This window comes from Oncorhynchus mykiss, chromosome 26 (genome assembly GCF_057628025.1).
Source record: "Oncorhynchus mykiss isolate SJ-2025 chromosome 26, ASM5762802v1, whole genome shotgun sequence".
Taxonomy (NCBI): Eukaryota; Metazoa; Chordata; class Actinopteri; order Salmoniformes; family Salmonidae; genus Oncorhynchus; species Oncorhynchus mykiss.
Window position 1 is genome coordinate 24,882,823 of NC_143047.1, and position 27,367 is coordinate 24,910,189.

The 27,367-nt window shown below is 42.6% G+C and overlaps 2 protein-coding genes across 3 annotated transcripts in view; one reads left to right on the forward strand and one right to left on the reverse strand.

Moving 5' to 3' along the window:
* LOC110506679 (vitamin D 25-hydroxylase) overlaps positions 1-5,607 on the forward strand; it is a 40,320-nt gene extending 34,713 nt beyond the window's left edge. Inside the window, exons 4-5 of the mRNA XM_021586470.3 lie at positions 1,738-2,067; positions 3,329-5,607. Coding sequence (XP_021442145.1) covers positions 1,738-2,067; positions 3,329-3,510 — 512 coding nt within the window. The 3' untranslated portion in view covers positions 3,511-5,607. The remainder of the gene's footprint in view (positions 1-1,737; positions 2,068-3,328) is intronic.
* Positions 5,608-27,367, reverse strand: part of LOC110506676 (cGMP-inhibited 3',5'-cyclic phosphodiesterase 3B) — an 84,261-nt gene continuing 62,501 nt past the window's right edge. Inside the window, exons 2-16 of one of the 2 annotated variants that reach the window (XM_036963255.2) lie at positions 24,476-24,526; positions 21,702-21,950; positions 21,232-21,380; positions 20,012-20,115; positions 19,675-19,888; positions 19,432-19,529; positions 19,060-19,214; positions 17,411-17,539; positions 16,137-16,248; positions 15,180-15,293; positions 12,757-12,956; positions 11,001-11,204; positions 10,184-10,345; positions 8,743-8,983; positions 5,608-8,557 (exon numbers count right to left, since the gene is read on the reverse strand). In XM_036963255.2, coding sequence (XP_036819150.1) covers positions 8,349-8,557; positions 8,743-8,983; positions 10,184-10,345; positions 11,001-11,204; positions 12,757-12,956; positions 15,180-15,293; positions 16,137-16,248; positions 17,411-17,539; positions 19,060-19,214; positions 19,432-19,529; positions 19,675-19,888; positions 20,012-20,115; positions 21,232-21,380; positions 21,702-21,950; positions 24,476-24,526 — 2,391 coding nt within the window. In that variant the 3' untranslated portion in view covers positions 5,608-8,348. Of the gene's footprint in view, positions 8,558-8,742; positions 8,984-10,183; positions 10,346-11,000; positions 11,205-12,756; positions 12,957-15,179; positions 15,294-16,136; positions 16,249-17,410; positions 17,540-19,059; positions 19,218-19,431; positions 19,530-19,674; positions 19,889-20,011; positions 20,116-21,231; positions 21,381-21,701; positions 21,951-24,475; positions 24,527-27,367 lie in introns of both variants that reach the window. The other variant, XM_036963254.2, reaches the window with a different exon arrangement.

A 27,367-nucleotide genomic window follows, 5' to 3' on the forward strand; every position in this document is an offset into this window, starting at 1 on the left:
CTTGCCACTGTATATATGTGTGCCATTCAGAGAGTAAATGGGCAAGACAAAATATTTAAGTGCCTTTGAACGGGGTATGGTACTAGGTGCCAGGCGCACCGGTTTGTGTCAAGAACTGCAACGTTGCTGGGGTTTTCACACTCAACAGTTTCCCGTGTATTGTAGGCATGGTCCACCACCCAAAGGACATCCAGCCAATTTGACACAACTGTGGGAAGGGTTTGTATTTGTATTTTTTAGGGATCCCCTACTCTTCCTGGGGTCCAAACATATTAAAGCACTTACATTACATATAAAATAAAATATAAAACAGTAAATCATATAACATTATTACACCACTACATATCTACAATACAAAATGTTTAATACCACCATACGACAATGTAACAATGTATTCATATAATTGTTATATAATTGTTAATAATAATATATAATTGTTATATAATAATGGTTATATAACAATAATTGTTATATAACAATATAACATATAACATTGTATGCATATTGGGGTGGCAGGGTAGCCTAGTGGTTAGAGTGGTGGACTTGCAACCTTTCGGTTGCAAGTTCAAATCCCCAAGCTGATAAGGTACAAATCTGTCATTCTGCCCCTGAACAGGCTGTCATTGAAAATAATAATCTTTTCTTAACTTACTTGCCTAGTTAAATAAAGGTTAAAAAATATATAACGTGTGTCTCTTCACAGTGCCATAAGGTATTTTCTTTCCTGTGTTTTAAATCTGATTGTACTGCTTGCATCAGTTACCTGATGTGGAATAGAGTTCCATGTAGTCATGGCTCTATGTAGTACGGTTCTGGTCTTTGGGACTCTGAAGAGAGTCCCCGCCTCTGGTGGCATGTCTTGTGGGGTATGCATGGGTGTCAGCTTGTTAACACCTCTTACAAAAACAAATAGTCAAGAAGTCAGTCTCTCTTCCACTTTGAGCCATGAGAGATTGACATGCACGTCATTAATGTTAGCTCTCTGTGTACTTTTAAGGGCCACCCATGCTGCCATGTTCTGAGCCAACTGATATTTTCCTTAATCCCTCTTTGTGGCAGCTGACCACACTACTGAACAGTAGTCTAGGTGCGACAAACCTAGGGCCTGTAGGATCTGCCTTGTTGATAGTATTGTTAAGAAGCCAGAGCAGCTCTTTATTATGGATTGGAGTCAACATGGGCTAGTATCTCTGTGGAATGCTTTCAACACCTTGTAGAGTCCATGCCCCAACAAACTGAGGATGTTCTGAGGGCAAAAGGGGGTGCAACTCAATATTAGGAAGGTCTCCTTAATGTTTTGTACACTCAGTGTATGTCTGTGGATACTAGACAAGACTTGAGGAAGCCTTTGCACCCCAGTATCTCTACCTGCACATTCATCTTCTGCCGATCCAGTATTCCCGTGTTTAATTGCTATATTGTAATTACTTCGCCACCATGGCCTATTTATTTCCATAACTTACCTCATTTGCACTCACTGTATATAGACTTTTTGTTTTCTTTTGTTCTACTGTATTATTGACTGTATGTTTTGTTTATTCCATGTGTAACTCTGTGTTGTTGTATGTGTCGAATTGCTACGCTTTATCTTGGCCAGGTCGCAGTTGCAAATGAGAACTTGTTCTCAACTAGCCTACCTGGTTAAATAAAGGTGAAATAAAAATTAAAATAAATAAAAGATAGAACATTGTGATGAAAAGGTATTGACAGTTTGCTGCTGGTGTTTCCTCTGTGTAGAGAAGGTGCATAAGGAGCTGGACAGTGTGCTAGGAAGTGAGAAGTCCCCCTCGCTTGCAGACAAAAAGAGGATGCCCTATGTGGAAGCGGTGCTACATGAGGTCCTGCGCTTCTGTAACATTGTGCCCCTGGGCATCTTCCGCGCCACCACTCAGGACACACTGGTGAGCGGTTACAACATCCCCAAAGGCACCATGGTCATCACCAACCTGTACTCTGTGCACTTTGATGAGAAGTACTGGTGCGACCCTGGAACCTTCTCACCACATCGCTTCCTGGACAGCAATGGAAACTTTGTCCGACGGGAAGCTTTCCTACCCTTCTCTCTGGGTGAGTCTTCCTTCTTTCCACTCTTAGCCCCCCAAAGAGAGTAGCACAGACTCTCACACACATACTGTACACACCCTCTTACTTGAATGCCTTTCCTCTTGCCTAATCTAAATGGTAATGCTTAAAAACAGGGTTAATAGTCATCATGGGCATGAAATTCCAATATATTAGAGATTCTTCTGTATGTTTGTATACTTTTTAGGCAAAAAAAAGTAGGACTCATGAGCCAAAAGTGGTCCCTGAATATTGCATACTACGCCACATATGTGCAGATATGTGCACCACGTCATTGCTCTCTCTCTCACTCTCTCTGTGCTGTGTCCACTGAGCTGGGCCCGCCCTGCAACCTCATTGGATAATGCTGGTCAGGCCTCTTGCTACCTGTCACTCAAATGTGAGATGCCGAAGCTCATTGGCTAGAACTCAAATTGCTCGGGTGCTGGCCCACATGTAGGGAAAATAACACAGCACAGCACAGCTTCAATAAAACAGTCGCTTTCAAACTAGGGATTTCATGTCTAATTGAGGTAAGACAGTAATTATGCTCATAGATTATGCATGTATGAACTACACATTGAAAAATACTTTATTCTTCGCCAAAGTACCGGAGCATGTCTTTAACCGTATACCCCAGCTATGATCTTATTTCATTTTACCTACAATGAGTCAAATGTAATAAAAGCTAGAGCCTCTCTGGTATGAAGGCCCAGTAATCTATTTGAGCACTTAATTAATAGACTGGTGAGCAAGCCTGTCCCTGGGGCTATTGCAGACTACAATGCTGCCATTAATAAAGGAAAGTACTGTGAAGACAGAAAAACACCACCATGTCAGTTCAAACAAAACAAATTATCTCAGTCATACCACCCATACATGTGGTTCCCTCTATTGCTCAAGTTGCGTTGTGTATGCAAGGGTAAACCTTTTCCCAGCCATATCATTGGATGAACCTATATGCTAAAAAGGTAAACACTAAACAGCTGATAACCGTGATAGTAAATGACCTTTACTATCACTTAACAGATACATTGAGTACAATATATATGTTGTATTGGTTGAATGTTCACTGGAAAACAGTTGTCAGTAGTAGCTGGTGTCACTAAATCGGCAGACGGCTCATTGTAATGGCTGGAATGGATTTCATGTCAGCCATTACGACAAGCAGTCCTCCCTTCACCAGCCTCCTCTGAGTAGAGTAGATGATACAAAGTATGACATGATCTTCACAAAACTCAATCCATGTTGTGTGGTTTGTCCTCAGGGAAGCGTCACTGTTTGGGCGAGCATCTGGCCAGGATGGAGATGTTCCTGTTCTTCACCACCATGCTGCAGCGCTTCCACCTGCAGTTCCCCCCCGGCACAGTGCCAAGCCTCACCCCCAAACTGGGCATGACACTGCAGCCGCTGCCTTACTCCATCTGCGCCGTCCGCAGGCAGCAGTGACAGATTCTCAGAAGGCACAGCCCGAAGGGGTGGGGGGGTTGGGGGTTTAGTCAGAACAGAACAGGGGTCTAGAGCTTGGACTCCTACCTTGTTTTACACAGAACTGATAGAATTCTAAACATCAGCCGATGGTTGTTTCTGAGCAATTGCATGTTTACACAGCACCATTTGCAAAGTCACAGGATCACCAGAAATGTTACTGGCAAGATCCTGAAATATCAGGTGGAACTTCTCAGTAAGTTTAGAGAAGATAAGAAGTGTGAATATTTAAACAATACATGCAGACATATACTATGAATTAATCTTGAATTAGAATTGACTTTTTATCTGTCCTTATAATCAAATGTCTCATCTTCCCTGCGGGATTACATCAATGATTGACAGGATGGACCTCTATGATGGTTCACAGCCCTGTCTTCTCTCTCACAGCCTGCCTAGATGAGAAATGGGAACATTACCCACTGGGCACACACTGGTTGAATCATTGTTGTTTCCATGTCACGTTGAATTGATGTTCCCAGTGGGTAGTTTCAGCTGTTTCTACAGCACAGTGAAAATAAGTGGACTAGCAGCCAGCCTTTCCTAGAAGGCTCTGGACATGGTGTTTAGTCTGGATCAGCGCCACGTCAATCAGTCTGAACTAACAATGAACCCGATCTCTAAATTTTTACTTTTGTCTATTATGGTCATACTTTGTAATAAGAACAATGCCATTTGACCTTTTTTACAATGTTTATGGTGTGCCTTTACTAAGAGAAATTCAAGTTACATATGTTTTATGGTGTGCCTTTACTAAGAGAAATTCAAGTTACATATGTTTTATGGTGTGCCTTTACTAAGAGAAATTCAAGTTACATATGTTTTATGGTGTGCCTTTACTAAGAGAAATTCAAGTTACATATGTTTTATGGTGTGCTATTACTAAGAGAAATTCAAGTTACATATGTTTTATGGTGTGCTATTACTAAGAGAAATTCAAGTTACATATGTTTTATGGTGTGCCTTTACTAAGAGAAATTCAAGTTACATATGTTTTATGGTGTGCTATTACTAAGAGAAATTCAAGTTACATATGTTTTATGGTGTGCCTTTACTAAGAGAAATTCAAGTTACATATGTTTTATGGTGTGCCTTTACTAAGAGAAATTCAAGTTACATATGTTTTATGGTGTGCTATTACTAAGAGAAATTCAAGTTACATATGTTTTATGGTGTGCCTTTACTAAGAGAAATTCAAGTTACATATGTTTTATGGTGTGCTATTACTAAGAGAAATTCAAGTTACATATGTTTTATGGTGTGCCTTTACTAAGAGAAATTCAAGTTACATATGTTTTATGGTGTGCCTTTACTAAGAGAAATTCAAGTTACATATGTTTTATGGTGTGCCTTTACTAAGAGAAATTCAAGTTACATATGTTTTATGCTGCTTGTTCTTTTTCTTCAACGTGCTGACAGTATTTCTCTCAATAGGTTACAGGTCTATGTTTTCTCTCCAAAAAATCTTCCCATCTAAACTACAGTACAGGACTAGTCAGACATGGACTTTTGCAGTGAGCCGGCAGAATGTGTCCAGACTGGGTCGTCTAGGGATACACAGACACAGCCATTATAAATAATCTTCATGTGGTTGGAGCTGAGCCTGGGGCGGCGTCACCCATTTCCTTAAGTGACCTCTCACTTCTACTCTTTACTCAACAGACCAAAGGGCTGGAAAAAGACTCCAATGCAATGCTGTGCATACATCAGACTTACTGGGTAATATTTCATATTGATTTGATGCCTCCACCCAGCATACCTCTATTAACTAGTAACTGCACTTCTCAGAAAGTTATGCCGAGGAAGAGAGACACTGACAATTCACCTGGATGAGAGCCTCGTCTGTGTGCATTGGAAACTGTGACATTACAGTCATTTCAGCAAACATCACTGTTCCAACTGTGGTTGTCTGCAGGACAATCTAAACACTTAGGGCAAAGTTTTAGTACAGTTACATTCAAGGGGATTTTTATGCCACACTCAGCACACACTCACACACAAACAGTTACAATTGAGTAGGTGTGTGTATGTATCAATAAAATCATTTGAGATAAGTTATTTTAGGGATGGTGTTTTATGACAGCTATAAATAACAAAAATCATTTCCCCCACAATTTTGATATGGTTGAACAGTTACAACAGACATACAATATCTCAATGCTACATAAGGGTAACAGCCATTCATAGACACTTTTATGACAAGAACATTAGAGGACACTGTGGTTCGTGAGACTGCACAGTGACAAGCCAACAAACAAACTTTTACAACATAATGAGCCATACAATGTGGGGGGAGGTGGCTGGAGGTTGTAGAGGCATCACAATTCGCCATCAGAACTTAAGTAAGAGACACAGTGTCGCTCAACCCGAACGGACTGAAGGGCCACGGTTAGGAGTCGTGAGCTCTCCTCCACAACACCTGGGCTGGGCTTCACCAGCATCACTTTGAGCCTGCTGTGGGACATGGAGCTCAGAGAGACCTCTGGGGCCAACCATAACAAGCCCAGTGTATGAGAGCCCAGAGGCTGGGCAGTGGGCAGTGAGCAGGGACAGTTTGGCACTGGTTGGGTGGATGGGTGGACTGAGTAGACAATAGAGATTACCAAGAGAGAGAAAGTGGTTGTGATAAGGGAGAACAGGGAGACGCTGAACCCAAAAGAAAAACACCAAACCCCACAGTTCAACATCTGTAGTATCAGATAAAAACTCTGGAAACAGGATGAGAATTACAGGGTCTCACTGTACAATATATGTCAGCTGTGTGTAGAAAACAGTTGCATTCTGTTGATTAATTAAAAAATATAATATATATTTATACACCATATTTATATGCAGATATTATTTTTTGTGCAGAGGCTAAACACTTGTTTGGTAGTAAAATGTGCACATTTATATATATATTTTTTGTCTTTAAATATACTAGCTTGAATTACACTGCCTACTTGAGAACTTCCTTCTCCAGAGAAAATGACTTGATAGGGTGATAAGTGAGTTCGGCTTGCCATCTCTTTCATTAAACTCTTTCTAGTGGAATGCCTAGAGTTTTTGCAGACAGAAATATAGAACTATTAGTATTAAACTGTCTTATGGTACAGAGAATAAGACACTATAAAAAACAAAACCAAAGTGAAGGTGAAACCCTGGATTACTTAACCCCCTTTACGCACTGGCCTGGTTGTGGGTTTGGCAAAGATATATAGTTTTTGTCAAAACATCAGTGTCTGTAGAATGACAAATGAAATGAAATGAAGAGGTTAGCTAGACAAAGTATGTGTAAAAACAATGCCAACAGCAATGCACTCAAAAACACTTTTACCTATACTGGTACATGAATAATCATGGGATTTTACTGTACAAAATGTTGCCTTGCTGCAAACAGGTCTTTTACAGTCAACTGACAATCAAGGATCCCAATTCTACAGTGAGGTCTTTAGAAGATCAAGCCAACGGCACTGCCTGCGGGGCAGCGGAGTTTGACAGAAACACAGGACATACTTTGCTCTATCACAGAGGAGCAGTTCAATTGCTTGAATGTGTTTGTTTTTCAAGTTGTTCTTACAAAGCTTAAAAACTATTTCAATCACCGATATTTAATTATTTTTGTTTTAAAGTCAATTACTTAAATTCTTGCAAAATAATTATTCAACTTCACGAGAATCCTGAGTAACCGTGGAAAAATAGATATAAATCAAAATAAAAAAAACATCCCTTCATTGGAACAACAGAGAACATCTCATCTCTGATAACATTTCAATGACTGGCGACCAAGCGTTCCTGAAGAAAACACACACATACACACGCTCACACCAACTTAATTAAACCAACAAAAAAAGAAGGAAACATAAAAGGCAGGTGGTACACATGAATAAAAGGCATCAAAAACGATGCAGGTATAATGCTCATTTCCACAACGTCTCTGTGACTGAGTCAGTGATACAGTGTGTCGCCAGCAAGGGGAGAGGACTGCACAGACCAACCTAGGGTCTGGACCAGGGGACTCAGTAAAGGTTCAGACAGGCACATTTGATATATAAATCTAGAATATTCCTGACAGTGAGCCTGAAACAGTCTCAGTCTCTTGTCTTTCCACGTTTGAACTGTTCGCTTTGGTAACGGATGTCAACCACGTCAAGGTGTTTTTTATTTTCCTTTATTTGAAATCATAGGATTTGTTTTAGTACCTAAGGGAGAGTTAAGCGCTCTGCGTTCAAGGCAGCATTACAGCCAGATCACCATGGAGGGCACATCCAGACCCTTTTCCTCTCTTCCTCTCCACACCAGTGTCCTCAGCTCTGGTGTTTGTTCTTGGTCTACTCTCCATGGGGTGAAAGTGCATAGGAGTGGGGTTCCCACCATTGCAGCAAGAATCCCCTCACAGTAGTAAGGCCTTTTTTCAAAACAACATGACTGCATTAGCGTGTCGGCACAGTGACAATTTCAACGTGTGGAGATCCAGCAGGGTCATCCTGTGTGTGTATGTTTGTGTATATATCTATAATATGTGTGTGTATGTATGTGTTGTGTGTGTGTGTGTATAAATGTTTGTGTGTGTGTGTGTAAGAGGGAGGAGTTGAAGGACTTTCTCTTTCACTGTTCCGCCCTTTCCGAGCATCCTGGCTCTGTCCCCCCTCTTCCTCTTCTTCATCTTCCTCATGCTACTGGCGCTCCTCCTGAATGACCTGGATCTGTCCCTCCTCTTCCTCTTCTTCATCTTCCTCATGCTACTGGCACTCCTCTCCTTCCTCCTCCTCCTGAATGACCTGGATCTGTCCCTCTTCCTCTTCTTCATCTTCCTCCTGCTACTGGCGCTCCTCTCCTTCCTCCTCCTCCTGAATGACCTGGATCTGGTCGTCGGAGGGCGAAGGGGACAGGCTGAGAGGCAGGCTGTCGGCCTGCTGCTTCTCCTTGCTCTTCTCCTCCTCCTCGATGGTCTTCTTCCACACCTTGTGGTTCTCTGTCAGGTGCTGCATGATGTTGCAGAACAGCCGACGCCGGCCGTTTCTCCTTTCTGCATGGGACCACACACAAAAAAGGATTTAACATCCCAAAGCTTTTTAGTTGCAATAGCAATGATCCAAAAAACATCCTGCTCTTGATAGAAATGTTAAATGCTCAATGTTAAAATTATAAATGTGTCAACTCATGATCATATATTAATTCAGAATGAGAGAAGGATAGAAAATGACGTCTTACTTGGTTCGAGCTCCTCCTCCAGCTCGTCTTCGTCAGTCTCTGTGTCCTCCACCTGCTCTTCCTCATCATCAGAGCGCTCCTCGTCGATCCAGTAGCCAGGGAGCAGGCCAGCGGCGTCGTACGAGTTGCAGAGCGGCCCCACAATGTGTGTGATGAAGGACTCCTGCAGCTTGGCCAGCTGGGGAGAGGAGCGGTCCATGAAGGGGCTGATGGGTAATCCCAAAGTGGCCTCCTCATCCCCCTGTAGATGATAGACAGGCAGACAAACAATTGAACTAATTTGTCAATTAAGATTGTTTTATTCATTCATCTAATTTAACTTAACTTCCTAAATGGATAAATGTGACATTGTGTTGATTCTAGCAGTAACAGACAGCAGAAAAGGAAGCAACAGTTCTGGGTAGGCTATGTCAGCGTTTTCCAACCCTGGTCCTCCAGTACCCCCAACAGTACACATGTTTATTGTAACCCTGGACAAGCACACCTGATTCAACTTGTTAACTAATCATCAAGCCCTCAATGAGTTGAATGAGGTGTGGTTGTCTAGGGTTACAATAAAAATGTGTAATGTTGGGGGTACTGGATGACCAGCGTTGGAAAACACTGGGCTATGTGATATGTGAAGCATCAGTTCTGGGTAGGCTATGTGATATGTGAAGCATCAGTTCCGGGTAGGCTATGTGATATGTGAAGCATCAGTTCCGGGTAGGCTATGTGATATGTGAAGCAAGAGTTCCGGGTAGGATATGTGATGCACCAGTTCTGGGTAGGCTATGTGATATGTGAAGCATCAGTTCTGGGTAGGCTATGTGATATGTGAAGCATCAGTTCTGGGTAGGCTATGTGATATGTGAAGCATCAGTTCTGGGTAGGCTATGTGATATGTGAAGCATCAGTTCTGGGTAGGCTATGTGATATGTGAAGCATCAGTTCTGGGTAGGCTATGTGATATGTAAAGCATCAGTTCCGGGTAGGCTATGTGATATGTGAAGCATCAGTTCCGGGTAGGCTCTGTGATATGTAAAGCATCAGTTCAGGGTAGGCTATGTGATATGTAAAGCATCAGTTCAGGGTAGGCTATGTGATATGTGAAGCATCAGTTCCGGGTAGGCTATGTGATATGTGAATCATCAGTTCTGGGTAGGCTATGTGATATGTGAAGCATCAGTTCCGGGTAGGCTATGTGATATGTGAAGCATCAGTTCTGGGTAGGCTATGTGATATGTGAATCATCAGTTCTGGGTAGGCTATGTGATATGTGAAGCATCAGTTCCGGGTAGGCTATGTGATATGTGAAGCATCAGTTCCGGGTAGGCTATGTGAAATGTGAAGCATCAGTTCCGGGTAGTAGGGTATGAGATACTGTATAACAGGAAGGCATGGCATTGCATTACATTGCAAACCTGACATGTGGGCCATGCTGAGTGGAGGGGTTCCATACCTGCTCATAAAACTCATTGACAATGCCTTCTGTCCACTTGAGGTGCAGATCGCGTCCTTTGGCCGGCCCGTTGATGTCTGCCAGCTTAATGCAGACTTGGCACACCAGCAGCCGGTCATTCTCATTAGTCCAGTCGATTCCTGGACTGTTCACATCATTCACCTATTTATAGCAACACAAACATTCACACAGTGATTATAACTGCCAGGCTCCTCATTTCTAACAGAGATCCAGCATGTTCCTTTAAGTATCAACTCTATTAGCCAGCAGCATACTATCCTGCATACCACTGCTGGCTTGCTTCTGAAGCTAAGCAGGGTTGGTCCTGGATGGGAGACCAGATGCTGCTGGAAGTGGTGTTGGAGGGCCAGTAGGAGGCACTCTTTCCTCTGGTCTAAAAAAATATCCCAATACCCCAGGACACTGCCCTGTGTAGGGTGCCATCTTTCGGATGGGACGTTAAACGGGTGTCCTGACTCTCTGAGGTCATTAAAGATCCCATGGCACTTATGTTAACCCCGGTGTCCTGGCTAAATTCCCAATCTGGCCCTCAAACCATCACGGTCACATAATAATCCCCAGTTTCCAATTGGCTCATTCAATCCCCCTCCTCTCCCCTGTAACTGTTCCCCAGGTCAATGCTGCAAATGAGAATGTGTTCTCAGTCAACTTACCTGGTAAAATAATGTATAAATTAAAAATTAAAAAAAGAAGGCGTATTGCCTTTGCCAGTATCGAAATGACAGGAAATACAAAGTATCAACAGAAATGAAACAGATTTTCTGAAAATGTGAGGTTCGTCATCATCATCTCAAACCTTTGAATTGAACTCAGCGAGGAAGTCAAAGTGCTTCTTCAGGTCTGTGGCGAGGATGGCCTCGATCACCAGGAAACGAAAGCGTTTGAACTCCACATGGTCCAAGTTGGCCAGGAAGTTGAACTCTGGCTGGGACAGGTAGAGGCTCCAGGCTGAAGCAGCGTGGTGGTTCTCCAGGACCGAACGGTCATTATACAACACCGCCTGGGGAACAGAGGGAGGAGAAGTTGTAGGAGGAAGGGTAGGTTGAGTGGAGAGGGATGCGGGTGGGTCAGAGGACAAGAAGAAGAAAGGAGAGGGTAAAATATGAAAGAGGAGGTTGAAGAAGGGAATGGGAGGGGTGAGCAGGGGCAAGGAATTGGGGTCAGTGTGCTTCAGACTAAATAATGCAGCCGGTCTAGACATGGTGGACAGGTGGGTGATTGACTGACTGCCAACATACTGTTAATCAATATGCCAGGGTTGAGCTGCGTTAATGGCTACGAGGAAGGCATGGCCCACATGCCAGGTTAGCAATGTAATGCAATGCCATGCCATCCTGTTATACAGTATCACATACCCTACTACCTGGAACTGATGCTTCACATATCACATAGCCTACCCGGAACTGATGCTTCACATATCACATAGCCTACCCTGAACTGATGCTTTACATATCACAGAGCCTACCCAGAACTGATGCTTCACATATCACATAGCCTACCCAGAACTGATGATTCACATATCACATAGCCTACCCAGAACTGATGCTTTACATATCACAGAGCCTACCCAGAACTGATGCTTCACATATCACATAGCCTACCCAGAACTGATGATTCACATATCACATAGCCTACCCAGAACTGATGCTTCACATATCACATAGCCTACCCGGAACTGATGCTTCACATATCACATAGCCTACCCAGAAACTGATGCTTCACATATCACATAGCCTACCCAGAACTGATGCTTCACATATCACAGAGCCTACCCGGAACTGATGCTTCACATATCACATAGCCTACCCGGAACTCTTGCTTCACATATCACATAGCCTACCCAGAACGGATGCTTCATATATCACATAGCCCAGTGTTTCCCAACCCTGGTCATCCAGTACCCGCAACATTCCACATATCTATTGTAACCCTGGACAACAACACCTGATTCAACTCATTGAGGGCTTGATGATTAGTTAACAAGTTGAATCAGGTGTGCTTGTCCAGGGTTACAATAAACATGTGCACTGTTGGGGTTACTGGAGGACCAGGGTTGGAAAACACAACCTAGACAGTATGCACAGTGCTATAATTAGGTCATGACAGTGCAAAACATTATTTATACAGTTGTATAGTTTCTTTGCCAACCTTCGCCATAATGTTGAAGCAAGACAAGGAATTGGCTGAATTCTCAGGATTTGTGGGAACCTTTCCCTGACATGTGAACTAAGTGTAATATTATACCAGTCCCTCACTTCATTGCTTTTACCATGAGATCCAAGGCTGATTAGAACCTGTCTATGAAGAAGCTTTAAGGCCAATAAAGATCTCGTCTATGAGTCACAGGGACCAAATTAATGCTGTCCGTGACACAAGCACAACACTTCCCCTTTCCTAGGACTTAACAGCGTGTGGGAACACAAATGGGAACACTTACTGAAGTGACGGGACAGGTTGAACTTTCTCTTCCTGATACAGGTTTTACTGTTGAACAGGTGTGGGTTTGCAAGATGAGATGGTAGAGCAGTGGCTTTTGGGATAATAACACTTACCTGAGCTGCGTTAGTGGCTACGAGGAAGGCGTTTGTGCGACCGGGGTGGTCATAGTCATGCATGGCAGCTGCTACATATAGTGCCATGAGTTCCAGAGCAGGGATGTTCCACGCCAGGCAGCCGTAGTTGTCGTCAGAGATGGACGAGCTCTTGGAGGAGGCATATGATACCCGGCCCGGCGAGATCCCACTGTCTGAATCTAGAGAGAAGAGCAGCAGCTTTCAGCAACGACATACTGGGACCTCACACTGGAACTACATCATAACTGGAGTTTACTGGAGAAGACTTGACTGTGTTATAAAGTGAAAACAGGGAACTAGTGTCACATTAAGAACAAAGTATGTAGAGTAGGATTTCTACAGGCAGGTTAAGCTGGTGGCCCAGTGACTCAGACTACTGCACTCCATTTGAAAAATGAAAAGGGCCAAAATAAGCCCTAAACACGCTGAGCTCAGCACAGACAGATCTCTATCACGACAGAGGCTTGCTCACCACCCCATCTCCCCCCTCTCTGTTTCTCCACCCTTCCCTCCCCCTCTCTTTATCAAAAGGCAGCTGCTCCTCTGGCAGCTACTGAAGGATCTGTCAGCAAGCGAGCCTTAAATCATTTCCGATGGATCAAAGATGCAGTACATAAAATATAATTAGCAGGGACGGGAGTGGGGATCCTGGCATTTTAAACTAAACCATCTGGTGTCTGCCGAGAAAAGGCCAAACACTACAGGAATGCCTACACTGGTACATCAAGAGGCTAGAACTAGAAAAGTCAATTTCCTAAAGAAAATGTGTGCTTGCTAGCATGTTTTAAAGTATTTATGGTTGTGAAATAAGTTCGAGTAGTTATAGTGAATACAATACTAATGGTACTGACTGGTTAAAGTAGAAAAAGTAGCTAGATGGGAGAACTGAATGATTGATTGATTGATTGAATAGCCTACCCTGAACATGTGAAAGTTGGTTAGGTATCTCTAGCTTGAACGAGAGTTACTATTATTGTTGGTGGGTTAGTAACAGCCAATTTATGATCATTTGAATTGTTATAGTTTACAAAGTTTTGAAGTTGTTTTAATGTATGTAGCTGTAATAGCTAAAGAGCAGTAGCATTTGAAATGAATACCACTGTGTTCTCATGGTTGAAATTGAATCCATTAAGTGTTATGCCAATGTATTATACATTAAAATAGTTTATTGTTTATGAAGGTGTGTTAGGATAGCCTGAATGTTTTAACGTTGGGAACTTAATTTAGCTACCACTGTATTTCTATGGTTCTCATTCGAACCCCATGCCAATTAATTCAGTTGAATAAGTATAGATGGGTGGAAAGATTGATCGATTGATAGGATAGCCTGAACATGAGAAAGTTTGTTTGTTGTCTATAGCTTGAGACAACCTGGAGGAGGAGGGGCTATAGGAGGATGGGAGGGGCTATAGGAGGATGGGAGGAGCTATAGGAGGATGGGCTCATTGTAATGGCTGTAATGAAATTCATGGAACGGAGACAAACATGTGGTGTCCATATGTGTGATGTGTTTAATACCGTTCCATTAATTCCAGTCCAGCTATTGCAGTGAGCGTGTCCTCCTATAGCCCCTCCCACTAGCCATCACTGCTGTTGGTGGGTTATTTTAAACTAATGTCGCTAATTTAAATAGTTTGCTTGGAAAATGCATAAGTTGTTGTAATGTTTGTAGTTGAAATGGTTAAAAAGCAGTAGCATTTCAAATGTCTAAGTTGTTGTAATGTTTGTAGTTGAAATGGTTAAAAAGCAGTAGTATTTCAAATGTCTACCACGGTGTTACTATGGTTGGCAATGAATCCATGTTTTGTAAATCTATGCAAATTTAAATGGTTTCTAGTTTATAAAGGTTTTAAAGTCTTGTAGATTAATTTGTTATAATTTAAAAAGTATAAATCGTATAAAGAATCTGTATAAAAGCTAAGTAGGGTCAGTCTGAACATCTCAACATTGGTTTATCATTGATAGCTTAAATGGTGAAAGAGGAGATAGGTCTCACATTTTTGCCATTGAAATGCATTGGAGATCATATTATATAATGTTGTAGTTAAAAAATGATCAATGATATAACAAATATTTTGTCAAGAAATCTAAGTTGGGGCAGTTTGCACATTTGGAAGTTGATTTTGTGTTAAAAAGCTTCAATCGTTTAAGCTCTAGAGCGTGCAGAAGATATCAAATAAGAGTATGTAAGAATTCTAGAATGGTCTTGCCTTCAGCAAGCACACTAATAATAGGAAGTATGTATGAAATCTAGAGTGGTCTTGCCTTCAGCAAGCACACCAGTTATGCTAATAAATATGTGGCATATTGTGGTATATTATGGTAATAAATGAGGGCTTGGGGAAGTCCAGAGTTATACCTACTGAGGCAAAATGAAATAAAGAGAACAGAAATAGTGCTACCTGTGTCACTTCCTGTCACATGCTCATTGTGGATCTGCTGGAACCCTGGAACAGGCCGGGTAGTCAGGTACCAGACAGCATGGAGAACGTCAGTGGCATGGACCCGGTTATGATCTGAGTACAGGCAGAGATTCACACAGGACATCAGTCACAGTAATACTCCACCACATCATGTACATGAGGTAGAAGCTACTATTACATATGATGGTGCATGTCATGCTGTATGTGGTGAACTGTAGGCCTATGATTTCTACTTCATGACAACCCTATGGTTAGTTTCTAAACCTGGGTAAATCATTTCAAATAATACTTGAAGTGGGCATAATTTAGCGGCCTGGAAAAGTCTAAAGCATAATTAAGCGGCATTCAAATAGGCCTGTTATTTTTTGTACATATTTTTTACCCCCCTTTTCTCCCCCAATTTTGTCATATCCAATGACGATCTTGTCTCATCGCTGCAACTCCCCAACGGGCTGGGGTGAGGTGAAGCCATGCGTCCAAAGAAACATGACCCGCTAAACCGCGCTCCTTAACACCCTCCCACTTAACCCAGAAGCCAGCCGCACCAATGCGTCGGAGGAAACGATTCAACTGAAGACCGAAGCAGCCTGCAGTTACACGGCCCACCACAAGGAGTCGCAAGAGCGCGATGAGCCAAGTAAAGTCCCCCCAGCAAAACCCTCCCCTAATCCGGACGACGCTGGGCCAATTGTGCGCCGCCTTATGGGACTCCCGGTCATGGCCAGTTGTGACACAGCCTGGGATCGAACCCGGGTCTGTAGTGACGCCTCAAGCACTGCGATGAAGTGCCTCAGACTGCTGCGCCACTCAGGAGGCCCATACCTTCATGTTTTACACCCAGGTCTGATCATTTCTACATCTGAGTAGACAATACACCAAGTGTTAATATGGGCTTTGTGCCTGGACTGAAGAAAGCATAGGCAGCACTATACTCACAGGGAATATCCCTATAGCCGTTCTCCAGAGCACAGAAATAGGACATGAACTCCCTCACAGGGATCTTAAACATCTCAAACAGACAAGTGTCCTGGAACAGAGTGTAGGTCACCTGGGGAGAAAGACAACAAATAAAACACCTAGATTAATTTAAAACACAAATAGATTTTTTTTTTTTTTTACATTAACCAAGTCATTCCCCTCAGACACAGACAGTGAGACACTGGGAGAACACAGTGTACTCAAAACAGCACAGAGAAATCCCCAAGACGTCCACGAGCATTCGGGACATCATTCAGTCAAATATCAGTAATGGGGATCATACCGTTCTCAATATTTAAACCAATCAATCAAGTGAGTTTCTCCAAATAAATAAATTCAATGGCTGCATCACAAAACTACTCTTAGCCCTATGGGTCCTGGTCTAAATTTGTGCACTATATAGGGAATAAGGTTCCATTTGGGATACAGCCCAGGTGTTGTTTATTCAAATATTAATTGATGTAACACAACTTTTTATAGTCCCGTACCCCTTCAAACATTCAACCTCCATCTGTGTACCCCCTCTAGCACCAGGGTCAGCACACTCTCAAATGTTGTGTTTTGCCATCATTGTAAGCCTGCCTCACACACACTATACAATACATTTATTAAACATAAGAATGAGTGTGAGTTTGTCACAACCCGGCTCGTCTTTCAAGCTGTCAGGTATTCCCTTGGCAGCAAGAGCCTCTCAATGGATGCTGCAGTGTACCCAAGTGGCGTCGGGAGCAACTGCTTGCACGCGCGTTACCACTCTACTATGTCTCCCTGTCATGGTATCTGTACTGATGGCGTAAAAGCCAACATGAGCAGCAGCTACGTTTGGCTACATACGGACCGTTAGTGGAATTACAGCGAGAGAGTAACGGTTAATGTGATTGGATGTTAATTATTTGACTAGGCTACCTGTATTTAACATTGTGCTGTTATTTCTCTGAACACTAGATGGTTTCATTTTTATTTTAGGCAGTGAAACGAGGCTACTCAGGCAAGAAAAAACCCTACCCAAATGTATAGCCCTGTTGGAAAATAGAAATGGACTGTTTGAAAATGTGAATATTTTCTTTCTCCAAATGTAATGAAAAATAAAATAAAAAATAGAATGTGATTCACATTTTTATTTGGCGCACCCCCGACGGCATTGCCCCCAGTTTGGGAATACCGGATGTAACAGATCATGGCGTAATGACAGATAGATGGTTGCTATATGGTTGGTATGTGGTTGTACTGACGTAGCTGAGTATTCTTCCCGTCTTCCCTCCTGTTCTGTCCATCAGGTCAAAGATCTGGAAGTTCCAGCTGTTGATCTTCTCCATGAGGTCATCGTGGTTCTCCAGCAGTGGGTCTAGTATGAACTCACCCTACAGGCAGGAGAGGACCACAGCACACACACATTTTAACACACACACGTTTAGATAAACACACACATACACGCATGCAGGTAGACACAAACGCACGCAAGACACCACATCGTAAATCTTATGAATCTCATTCCTCTGTTAAGGGGATGGAAGCAGGCTCCAGACTGACTATGTATGCGTGGCTTTTGAATAATTCACTTTTGAATTACCCCACAGAATCCTCAGATGAACCCTACACAGTTGTCTTAACAGCTGGCTTGATTTAACATGGCTTGGTTTGTCCAATAAAGAAAGTGAGAGCACAGCCCAAGTAAACAGAGGGGGCATTCCAGGACAGAGCCAGATCAACACTACCCCCCATCACACTGGTTTTACACGGCTGTTAGATACAGACTGAAAGACATGCACCCAACGAGTGTCTGAGGAAATCCTTTACTGTGTTCCCAGAACTAACTAGAGGACACATCCTATAGCTAGCTACACTGTTACATGTGTTGGCCTGAGTGTGTTATCTCACTCAGAGGGAGTCTCCTGGTTGGGATAGTGTTAAGGGATTGTTATCAATAATGACAAAATTATGTATACATTTCAATCAGGACTGACTAATCAGAATATTATTAAATTACTGTATAGATGTATGAATTTTATGTCAACCCTAGTACTGAATATAACGTGTGTAATTATAATCAAGAATTTGAACAAAGACGGTCTGGTCCTTGGTAGAAACGAATTAACTTATCGTCAGACTGGCTAGAATGCTTATCTACACAGGGAGACCTTGGCCTGGTCGTAAATGATCTAAACCGGTGGGAGACGATGTAGGAAGGCTTGTGAACTATACTGCCATTGTACCGGAGTGGAGGAGGGACATGACAGTTTGAAACCTAATGATGTCATTTTCAGTTTATAACCTGTTGTAAATTGTATCATGTTCAGTACTCTCTAGAATAAACGCTAGTGCAGTTTATAACCTGTTGTAAATTGTATCATGTTCAGTACTCTCGAGAATAAACGCTAGTGCTTGATTTTGAGACTGGTCTCCGCCCATTTTATGCAAATAAGTATCTTACAAATCCTTAGAAATGGGCTGAGTGTATTAATTGAATTGGGTAATAAACATATAGGAATTTAATTCCACTAACAGATAGTTTAGCGGCAGCAATGCTACACACAGGAAGGCTAACGAACGCTGTAAGGTGTTAGCATTGACCGAGACATATCCCTTCAAAGCTACTGTTATGTAACAGCATAGCCTACCTTTGTTTCTTAAGTCTGCAGCATGGCGATGTTAGCCTAGCAGTAGGGTGCATTCACACAGGGCAACAGAGTAAAATGAAAGAGCCAACACAATGTATTTCAATGTGGAAGGTGCATTGGAGTAGCGGAGGGAAGGCGTGTCAGGTTGCATGAGGTTGTGCTAAACAATGCACTACCAAAACACTCTCACAATGGTACATAGCTCATACTCATCCGTTAGCTTGTGTGGGAATGCACCCGTAGCATACTGTAGCACTGCGTACCTCTGTTTCCTGAGTCTGCTGCTCTGTGGTGGCGCTCTGCTTCTCCTTGTCTGTCTGGCCCCGGCTCCCTGCGTCTGGACTCCTGTCCTCCATTGACTCGGCCTCCACACTCTCCTCCCTGATCAGTGCCTCCCCCATGAACTCTGACCCCTCACCTGCTGTGGAGGAGACACATTGCACATCACAGTGAGTTGACCACTAGTTTGGCATTTTGGTGGGAAGTATTATTCTAATGAATTAACTCTGGTACATCATGTCCAAATGGTTTTCAGTCATTTGAGAGTGGAAACAGTAAGCCATGGGTGTGTGCCCAAAAACACTGTGCAGCCTATGTCTGTACAGAGTGAGGCTACATTCCAGCAGGTGTCATACCTGAGCGTCTGCGCTGGGCCTCAGCATGACCAGTGAATGGCAGGTGTCCCTCCCCTGCTTCCATACTGGGCATGTTCTTCAGCATCTGACGACCACAGCTACAGGGTGAGCAGAGGGACAAACACAGCTGCCATTATCATCAACACACATGGTGAAATGCAACTCTACTCTACAGCTGAACTGGCTCTACAACACCAGGAGATAATGGAGGGGGTAGGGGAAGGGGGTAGTAAATTGCCCTACCTGGTGCACAGGGCAGCGGGGCTGCGATAGGGCCCCTGGAAGTCAGCGGAGCTGAGGATGTAGCCCAGGGGCTTGTGCAGGTTGACGCTGGGCTTGGTGAGGAAGTCAGCTGTGTCGGGAAACTCCACCGGGGGGCGCGTAACCTGGGAGGAGAGACCTCCCCCTTGAGGACTGTGGCTGGGGGAGCTGACAGGACTCAGACTGGGGGACGCACCTGTAGAGTGAGAGAGATGGGAAAGAAATGAGAGAGAGAGAGCTAGTCAAACAACTTAAAAACACATTCTACTTCCACACAGTGTATCAGACCTGTGTGTACAGTAAATCCTCATGATCTCACCTGCTCTCCTGGGCCCGGCATGGTAGGTCAGGGTCACAGAGGAGGACCTCTGCTTAGGGATGGTCAACAGGTTTGCATTTGGCCCATTGGACAGAGACCCCGTGCTGGAACACACACACACACCATGGTACTTACTGCTAGAACTAATGAGACAACATCAGTTAAAATGCTTCCATATTCAATCTACACCATTATAATGATGAACTTTTTCACACCCGCTCTTATGTGTAAAGATGAACTTAGAGAAATGTTACATAGCATACAGTAACACTAATTATATGACTCATTTGGTGCTCAAAGTAAGACAATGAAAATCAACGTTGAAAATGTATCCTTGAAGAAGTCAAAGATCCCTAAAAGGTCAAGTGAGTCATTTAAACAGTGTTGGAACAAAGAGAATGAAGAAATGTTATGGTCATTATCTGCTAGGCATATCAGCTTACAAAGATTGACCACTACTGCCCCCCAGTGGATATAAAGGGGCACCACATCTTCAGGGAGTTTAATCAAAGACACATGGTAACAAAGAATGTGTTGCTGAGGGAGGGCCTGCTTGTTCATATCAGGGTAAAGACAGGGAGTGTGCCATGTTGAAAATGACCTGACCTTGAAAGATGTGCTCCAGTACTTTTGTATACGTTTTAATTAGTAGTTCTGAAAGTAGTGCCCGCGAGCAAAAGTGGTCCCCGAAAACGCCATACTACCTTGCAAATGTGCAGATATGAGCACCAAGTCATTGCTCTCTTTACTGTGTGTGTGTGTCTTGCTAGCTGTCACTCAAATGGTGGGGGGCTGAAGCTCATTTGCTAAAACTCTAATTGCTAGGGGGCTTGTCCACATTGGGGTAATGTAGAGAAAATGGCACCGCAAAGCTTCCAGAAAAGAGTTGCATTCAAACTAGGGATTTCATGGCTAATTGAGGTAAGACAGTTATTCTGCTCATAGATTATGCATGCATGAACTACACATTGACACATCCAGTCGAAAGCGTGAGGTTTAAAAAATACTTATTAGTCGCCAAATTACCGGGGCATGTCTTTAACCTTTAACCTGGTGTCTGAACTCTGAAGTCCCACCTGCGTGTGATCGTACCTGGTCATATTGTGATCAGGGTGTGTGTGTGGTAATGTTGAGGTCAAGGTGTGTGTGGACGTACCTGGTCATATTGAAGTCACTGTGTGTGTGTGGTAATGTTGAGGTCAAGGTGTGTGTGGTCGTACCTGGTCATATTGAGGTCAGGGTGGGGTCCCGGTCTCTTGCCGTTGTTGCGTTCCCAGCGGGAGGAGGCCGACTCCAGAGGGGGGAGAGGGGAGGAGGTGGAGCCGCGGCGGAGTTGGGGGGTTGGTAGGCTGTTCCTGCTGCTAAGACCCTAGGTGTGTGGAGGGGAGGAGGGAGACATTATTACATTACGGTCAATGATGCTTTAACACAGTCAAAGGCAGATCTATATTCAGCTCACCACCAGGTTACATAGAGGAGAGCAGGTGTACAACTAAAACAACTAAACTAAATCTACGTAACACTGGTGAACACATAGAAGAGGAACATTCATTATGAGGATAAGATACCCTGTATAAGTGGATAATGTGTTAGTGGATAATGTATTGGCCTGCTAGTCTCAGCAGGCTTCTGTCTATGTGTTAGTTATGACCTGCTAGTATCACATTCAGAAGGTTGCTGGAGGGCCCACCTTCATGGGCTTCCTGTCGCCCCTCTCTGCAGGGTCCTCCACCTCGGTACAGGGGTAGAAACCTGGGAAGGGGGTGAAGGGGTTGACCCTGGGCCGACAGGAGCCAGAGAAGGTCCCCATGAGGCTGCTGACGCTGCGCAGGGACGAGACGGTGTGTGGCGACAGGGACGAGTCCATCAGCAGGTCAGACACCATGTTCCTGGCCTCGTTGATGACCGACAGGTCCACTCCGTTACCACTTACCGCTCCCTGGGGACATGGAGGAGACATGCCTCATTCAGCAGAGCACAAACATACAGTAGATAAACTGTACTAAAGAAGAGAGACTGGTGTCCTTTACAGTATCTAATGAACCCAGAAAGGATTTAAATGACCAAACACAAAACCTCCTGAAGAAGAAATTCCTTCTTAATTGCCATTTTTTCCTTAACTATGGACTTCTGAAGAAAGTTAAGCGAAGTTGCTTTTCCTCAAAATGATTATTGGAAATGTTATTATGTTACTTCTTATGTATCTTCTTAAGCAAAAAGTAAGAAGAAATGAGATGCTTGAAAATAAAATTTTTTTTAATTTTTTGAATTCCCAGATAGCTAAACCCTCGTCTTAAACACATGGCAGTGAAAGAATATGCTAATGGGAGCTATTGAACATGTTCAGTTGACTCACAAACTTCATCTGAAAGTTTCAGTGTTAATTGTTTTTAGCCCAAGTTCACATTTTAGACCAATAATCCCAATTAGAAATATGCGAACATGATTGCCATTGCTAGATAGGCAACCCAGCCAGCTAGCTGTCTAACGACAAACATCTGAAGATTGTTAAGAAGTTCATAAGAAGACATCTGAGAAGTTCATGAGAAAATCATGAATTCTTAATTAAGACATTTTTGAGGATCTGCACATATGAACTTCTTTTCTTCTTGTTAAGAAGCTTCTTAAGTTTTTGCGTAAAAAGTGTTTAGTGAATCTGGGCCCAGGACATCTACAGGTATCACACATACGCAGATAGACTGTCAGATAGCTGTAACAGGACACTGCTGGCCTCACTGTACTTGTCACTCCTCTTACAGCAGTGGAGGGTAGTGTGAAGGGCAGACAGGCTCGCTGCTGAGCTCATGGCATTGATGCGGGGTGTTTGGACCAGTGATGTCAGTAATAAAGGGGAGTGGTGCTGGCAGGGCATGGTGCTGGCTGGGCATGGTGCTGGTGTGTGTGCCTGTGTGTGGAGTAAAAGTGCAGTGCTGGCACCTCCCTGGCCCAGTGACAGCTAGGAGGCTGTGTGTATGTCATGACGCTGATGGAGATCCTGCCTGCACCCCTACCCCTCTTCACCCTGCCTATCCTACTGACTGTTGCTGTGCTGATAGACCCCATATAAAATACTAGAGAGTTTGGAGAACTAGGCTACTTTTGAAGGCCGGCTCTGTGGCCACAATGAGTGGTGAGTGATGAGTGGGGCAGACGTCAGTCAGAGGAGCACAGCTTCCTGTTGATCTACCTGTACAGCGTGTCTGCAAAACACTGTGGAGCCCAACAGGATGACAAGACACACAAGGCACAAAATACAAACACGGGCAGGCCTACATGCACAGTTCAAACACATCTACACACACACACACACACACACACACACACACACACACACACACACACACACACACACACACACACACATGGGCAGGCCTACATGCACAGTTCAAACATCTACACACACACACACACACACACACACACACCTACACACACGGGCAGGCCTACATGCACAGTTCAAACACATCTACACACACACACACGGGCAGGCCTACATGCACAGTTCAAACACATCTACACACACACACACGGGCAGGCCTACATGCACAGTTCAAACACATCTACACACACACACACGGGCAGGCCTACATGCACAGTTCAAACACATCTACACACACACACATCTACACACACGGTAAGGCCTACATGCACAGTTGAAACACATCTACACAAACATCTACACACACGGGCAGGCCTACATGCACAGTTCAAACACATCTACACGCACATCTACACACACACATGGGCAGGCCTACACGCACAGCTCAAACATCTACACACACACACACACATCTACACACACACACACATCTACACACACACACATCTACACACATGGGCAGGCCTACATGCACAGTTCAAACACATCTACACACACACACACACACACAAGCTTACAAAAACACAGATGCTTCCATTCTGCGATGCATAAAGTAGACCTAGCATAAAACGTGTGTCAGCGATTTTACAATAAATTGAAACACAAGGCCAGTATACTAGATTAGAAAGATTATGTGGAGGCTCTCCAAAATGTAACAAGATAAATCTGATTTCCTAAAAGTTTGGAGTTGGTTAAAAAAAAATGCACCTCTCTACTTATTAATTCCAGCCTCAATTCTTTGAAATATGACTAAATTACAGTTACTGCACTAATACTATTTTCAGTCAGTATCCTCTTTTACTTACATTTTGTCAATTCAATGCCCTCTCTGGGAAATCTAATTCACTTGTTACCCTATGAGGGTTGATGATCTATAGTTGTATTCATGTTATTACAATTCATTCCATGGATGGATTGAAAGTAAAATAGGAAATTATCCCCAACCCTAATGTGAATGATAGACTGCACATGTGCTCTAACAGTGATATACTGTATCCAGAGGAGTATATTCTGTCTGTTTGTCTGTCTGTGTCTGTGTGTGTGTGTGTGTGTGTGTGTGTGTGAGAGAGAGAAAACACACTAACCTGATACTGGGGCTTGTACCACTGCTTCAGGTCCCAGTCCCATAGGATCATCTGAACGAGAGAAACACACACATCAGTCAGGAGGCCTTGCAAGGACGTGTGTGTTACAGATACATAACTCAGCAAAAAAAGAAACGTCCCTTTTTCAGGACCCAGTCTTTCAAAGATAATTTTAAAAAATCAAAATAACTTCACAGATCTTCTTTGTAAAGATTTTAAACACTGTTTCCCATGCTTGTTCAATTAACCATAAACTATTTATGAACATGCACCTGTGGAACGGTCGCTAAGACACTAACAGCTTACAGACGGTAGGCAATTACGGTCAGTTCTGAAAACTTAGGACACTAAAGAGGCCTTTCTACTGACTCTCAAAAACACCAAAAGAAAGATGCCCAGGGTCCCTGCTCATCTGTGTGAACGTGCCTTAGGCACGCTGCAAGGAGGCATGAGGACTGCAGATGTGGCCAGGGGAATAAATTGCATTGTCCATACTGTGAGACGCCTAAGACAGCGCTACAGGGAGACAGGACAGACAGCTGATCATTCTCAGACCACTGAGAATAAATGCCGTTGACAGTGAGAGGACGTTTCTTTTTTTGCTGAGTTTTTATTTATATATATATATATATATATATATATATATATATATATATATATATATATATATATATATATATATATATATATATATATATATATATATATATATATATATATATATATATATATATATATATGCACATGCAGGTATTCATTATTCACAACCAACAATTGTTGTTTTATCATAAGAGGTGAAGTAAGAGGTGAAGTACTTCAACACATGCATCAGTTCTAATACAATAGGTCCACAAAGAGAAACAGTCTATTTTACATTAGACATAGTGTAACTGTTGTAGCATATTAAAGAGGTCAATGAGAAACAGTCTATTTTACAACATTAGACATAGTGTAACTGTTGTAGCATATTAAAGAGGTCAATGAGAAACAGTCTATTTTACAACATTAGACATAGTGTAACTGTTGTAGCATATTAAAGAGGTCAATGAGAAACAGTCTATTTTACAACATTAGACATAGTGTAACTGTTGTAGCATATTAAAGAGGTCAATGAGAAACAGTCTATTTTACAACATTAGACATAGTGTAACTGTTGTAGCATATTAAAGAGGTCAACGAGAAACAGGCTATTTTACAACATTAGACATAGTGTAACTGTTGTAGCATATTAAAGAGGTCAATGAGAAACAGGCTATTTTACAACATTAGACATAGTGTAACTGTTGTAGCATATTAAAGAGGTCAATGAGAAACAGTCTATTTTACATTAGACATAGTGTAACTGTTGTAGCATATTAAAGAGGTCAACGAGAAACAATCCTTTTACAGTATTATACAGTGTAACTGTTGTAGCATATTAAAGAGGTCAACAAGAAACAGGCTATTTTACAACATTAGACATAGTGTAACTGTTGTAGCATATTAAAGAGGTCAATGAGAAACAGTCTATTTTACAGCATTAGACATAGTGTAACTGTTGTAGCATATTAAAGAGGTCAACGAGAAACAATCATTTTACAGTATTATATAGTGTAACTGTTGTAGCATATTAAAGAGGTCAACGAGAAACAGGCTATTTTACAACATTAGACATAGTGTAACTGTTGTAGCATATTAAAGAGGTCAACGAGAAACAATCATTTTACAGTATTATATAGTGTAACTGTTGTAGCATATTAAAGAGGTCAACGAGAAACAGGCTATTTTACAACATTAGACATAGTGTAACTGTTGTAGCATATTAAAGAGGTCAACGAGAAACAATCATTTTACAGTATTATATAGTGTAACTGTTGTAGCATATTAAAGAGGTCAACGAGATAGTGTTGTTACTTTATTCACCTCTAGTAGTTACCCTCATGTGTTTACTTTAGGTTATGATAGAATCAGGTCAAACAGCTTACATAGACGAATTACCAAACTGTGGACTTTCAACTGCTGTAGTGTTATTTAGGCCGACACACACAGAGAGAGCTATTGTGTCTATCTTATGCCTTTTGTAGAAAGGAAAAACACAAAATGCAAACCACCGCAACCAGCCAACCACAATGAAACGTCAACAATGGTACTCTCAGATCTTATCTAGCCCCCATTACGTCAATGACCAGCATTTCCACATGATCTGTCAGAGAAAAGTCACCAAACAGAGCTCAGTCTCACACAGACAAACTGCTACTATGCCACGAGTGTTAAACTTCCGTTGTCACATACTGGGTTGTAGGTTTACTTACGACACACTGCAACAACTAGATCTACAGTGGGTGTTGAATTGATGTGAATTGGTTTCGATAGGCCTAGATCTACAGTACAACCTCTAGAACGATACCATTTTTGCCATTTGTTGATATTATTTAATTCACTAGTTTGGCCTCATTTTGGACAGTATTTTCACTCCAATAAAACATTTTAAGTAGGATTGGCATATAAATGAGTTTAAATGATCAAACTACCACTTCTGGGGAGAATAAAATAACAGCAACAAACACCCAACAGTATCTGTGGATGATCTATAGTCTAGACCGAGCAGAACAGTCTGTCCTGAAGTAAATGTGTCTTGGGAGCAGTTTGCCATCATACTGGGTGATCACTATACATGTCCTCTCAGGGAGGAAGGAACACAGGTTAGTCGCCAGGTTAAAACCAGAGAGCAAACACTCATTCCCTCAAGACTCAGAGAGCATGTAGTCTTTCTACTGGCCACAAGGGTGTGTGCTAGAGGCATGTGGATGGATGCACACACTTCAAGGCCTCTGCTCTCTCTAGTCTTTAGTCACAGACCACCTCTCAGACTTAAACACAAAAACACACAGCAATTCACATCTAAATAGACAC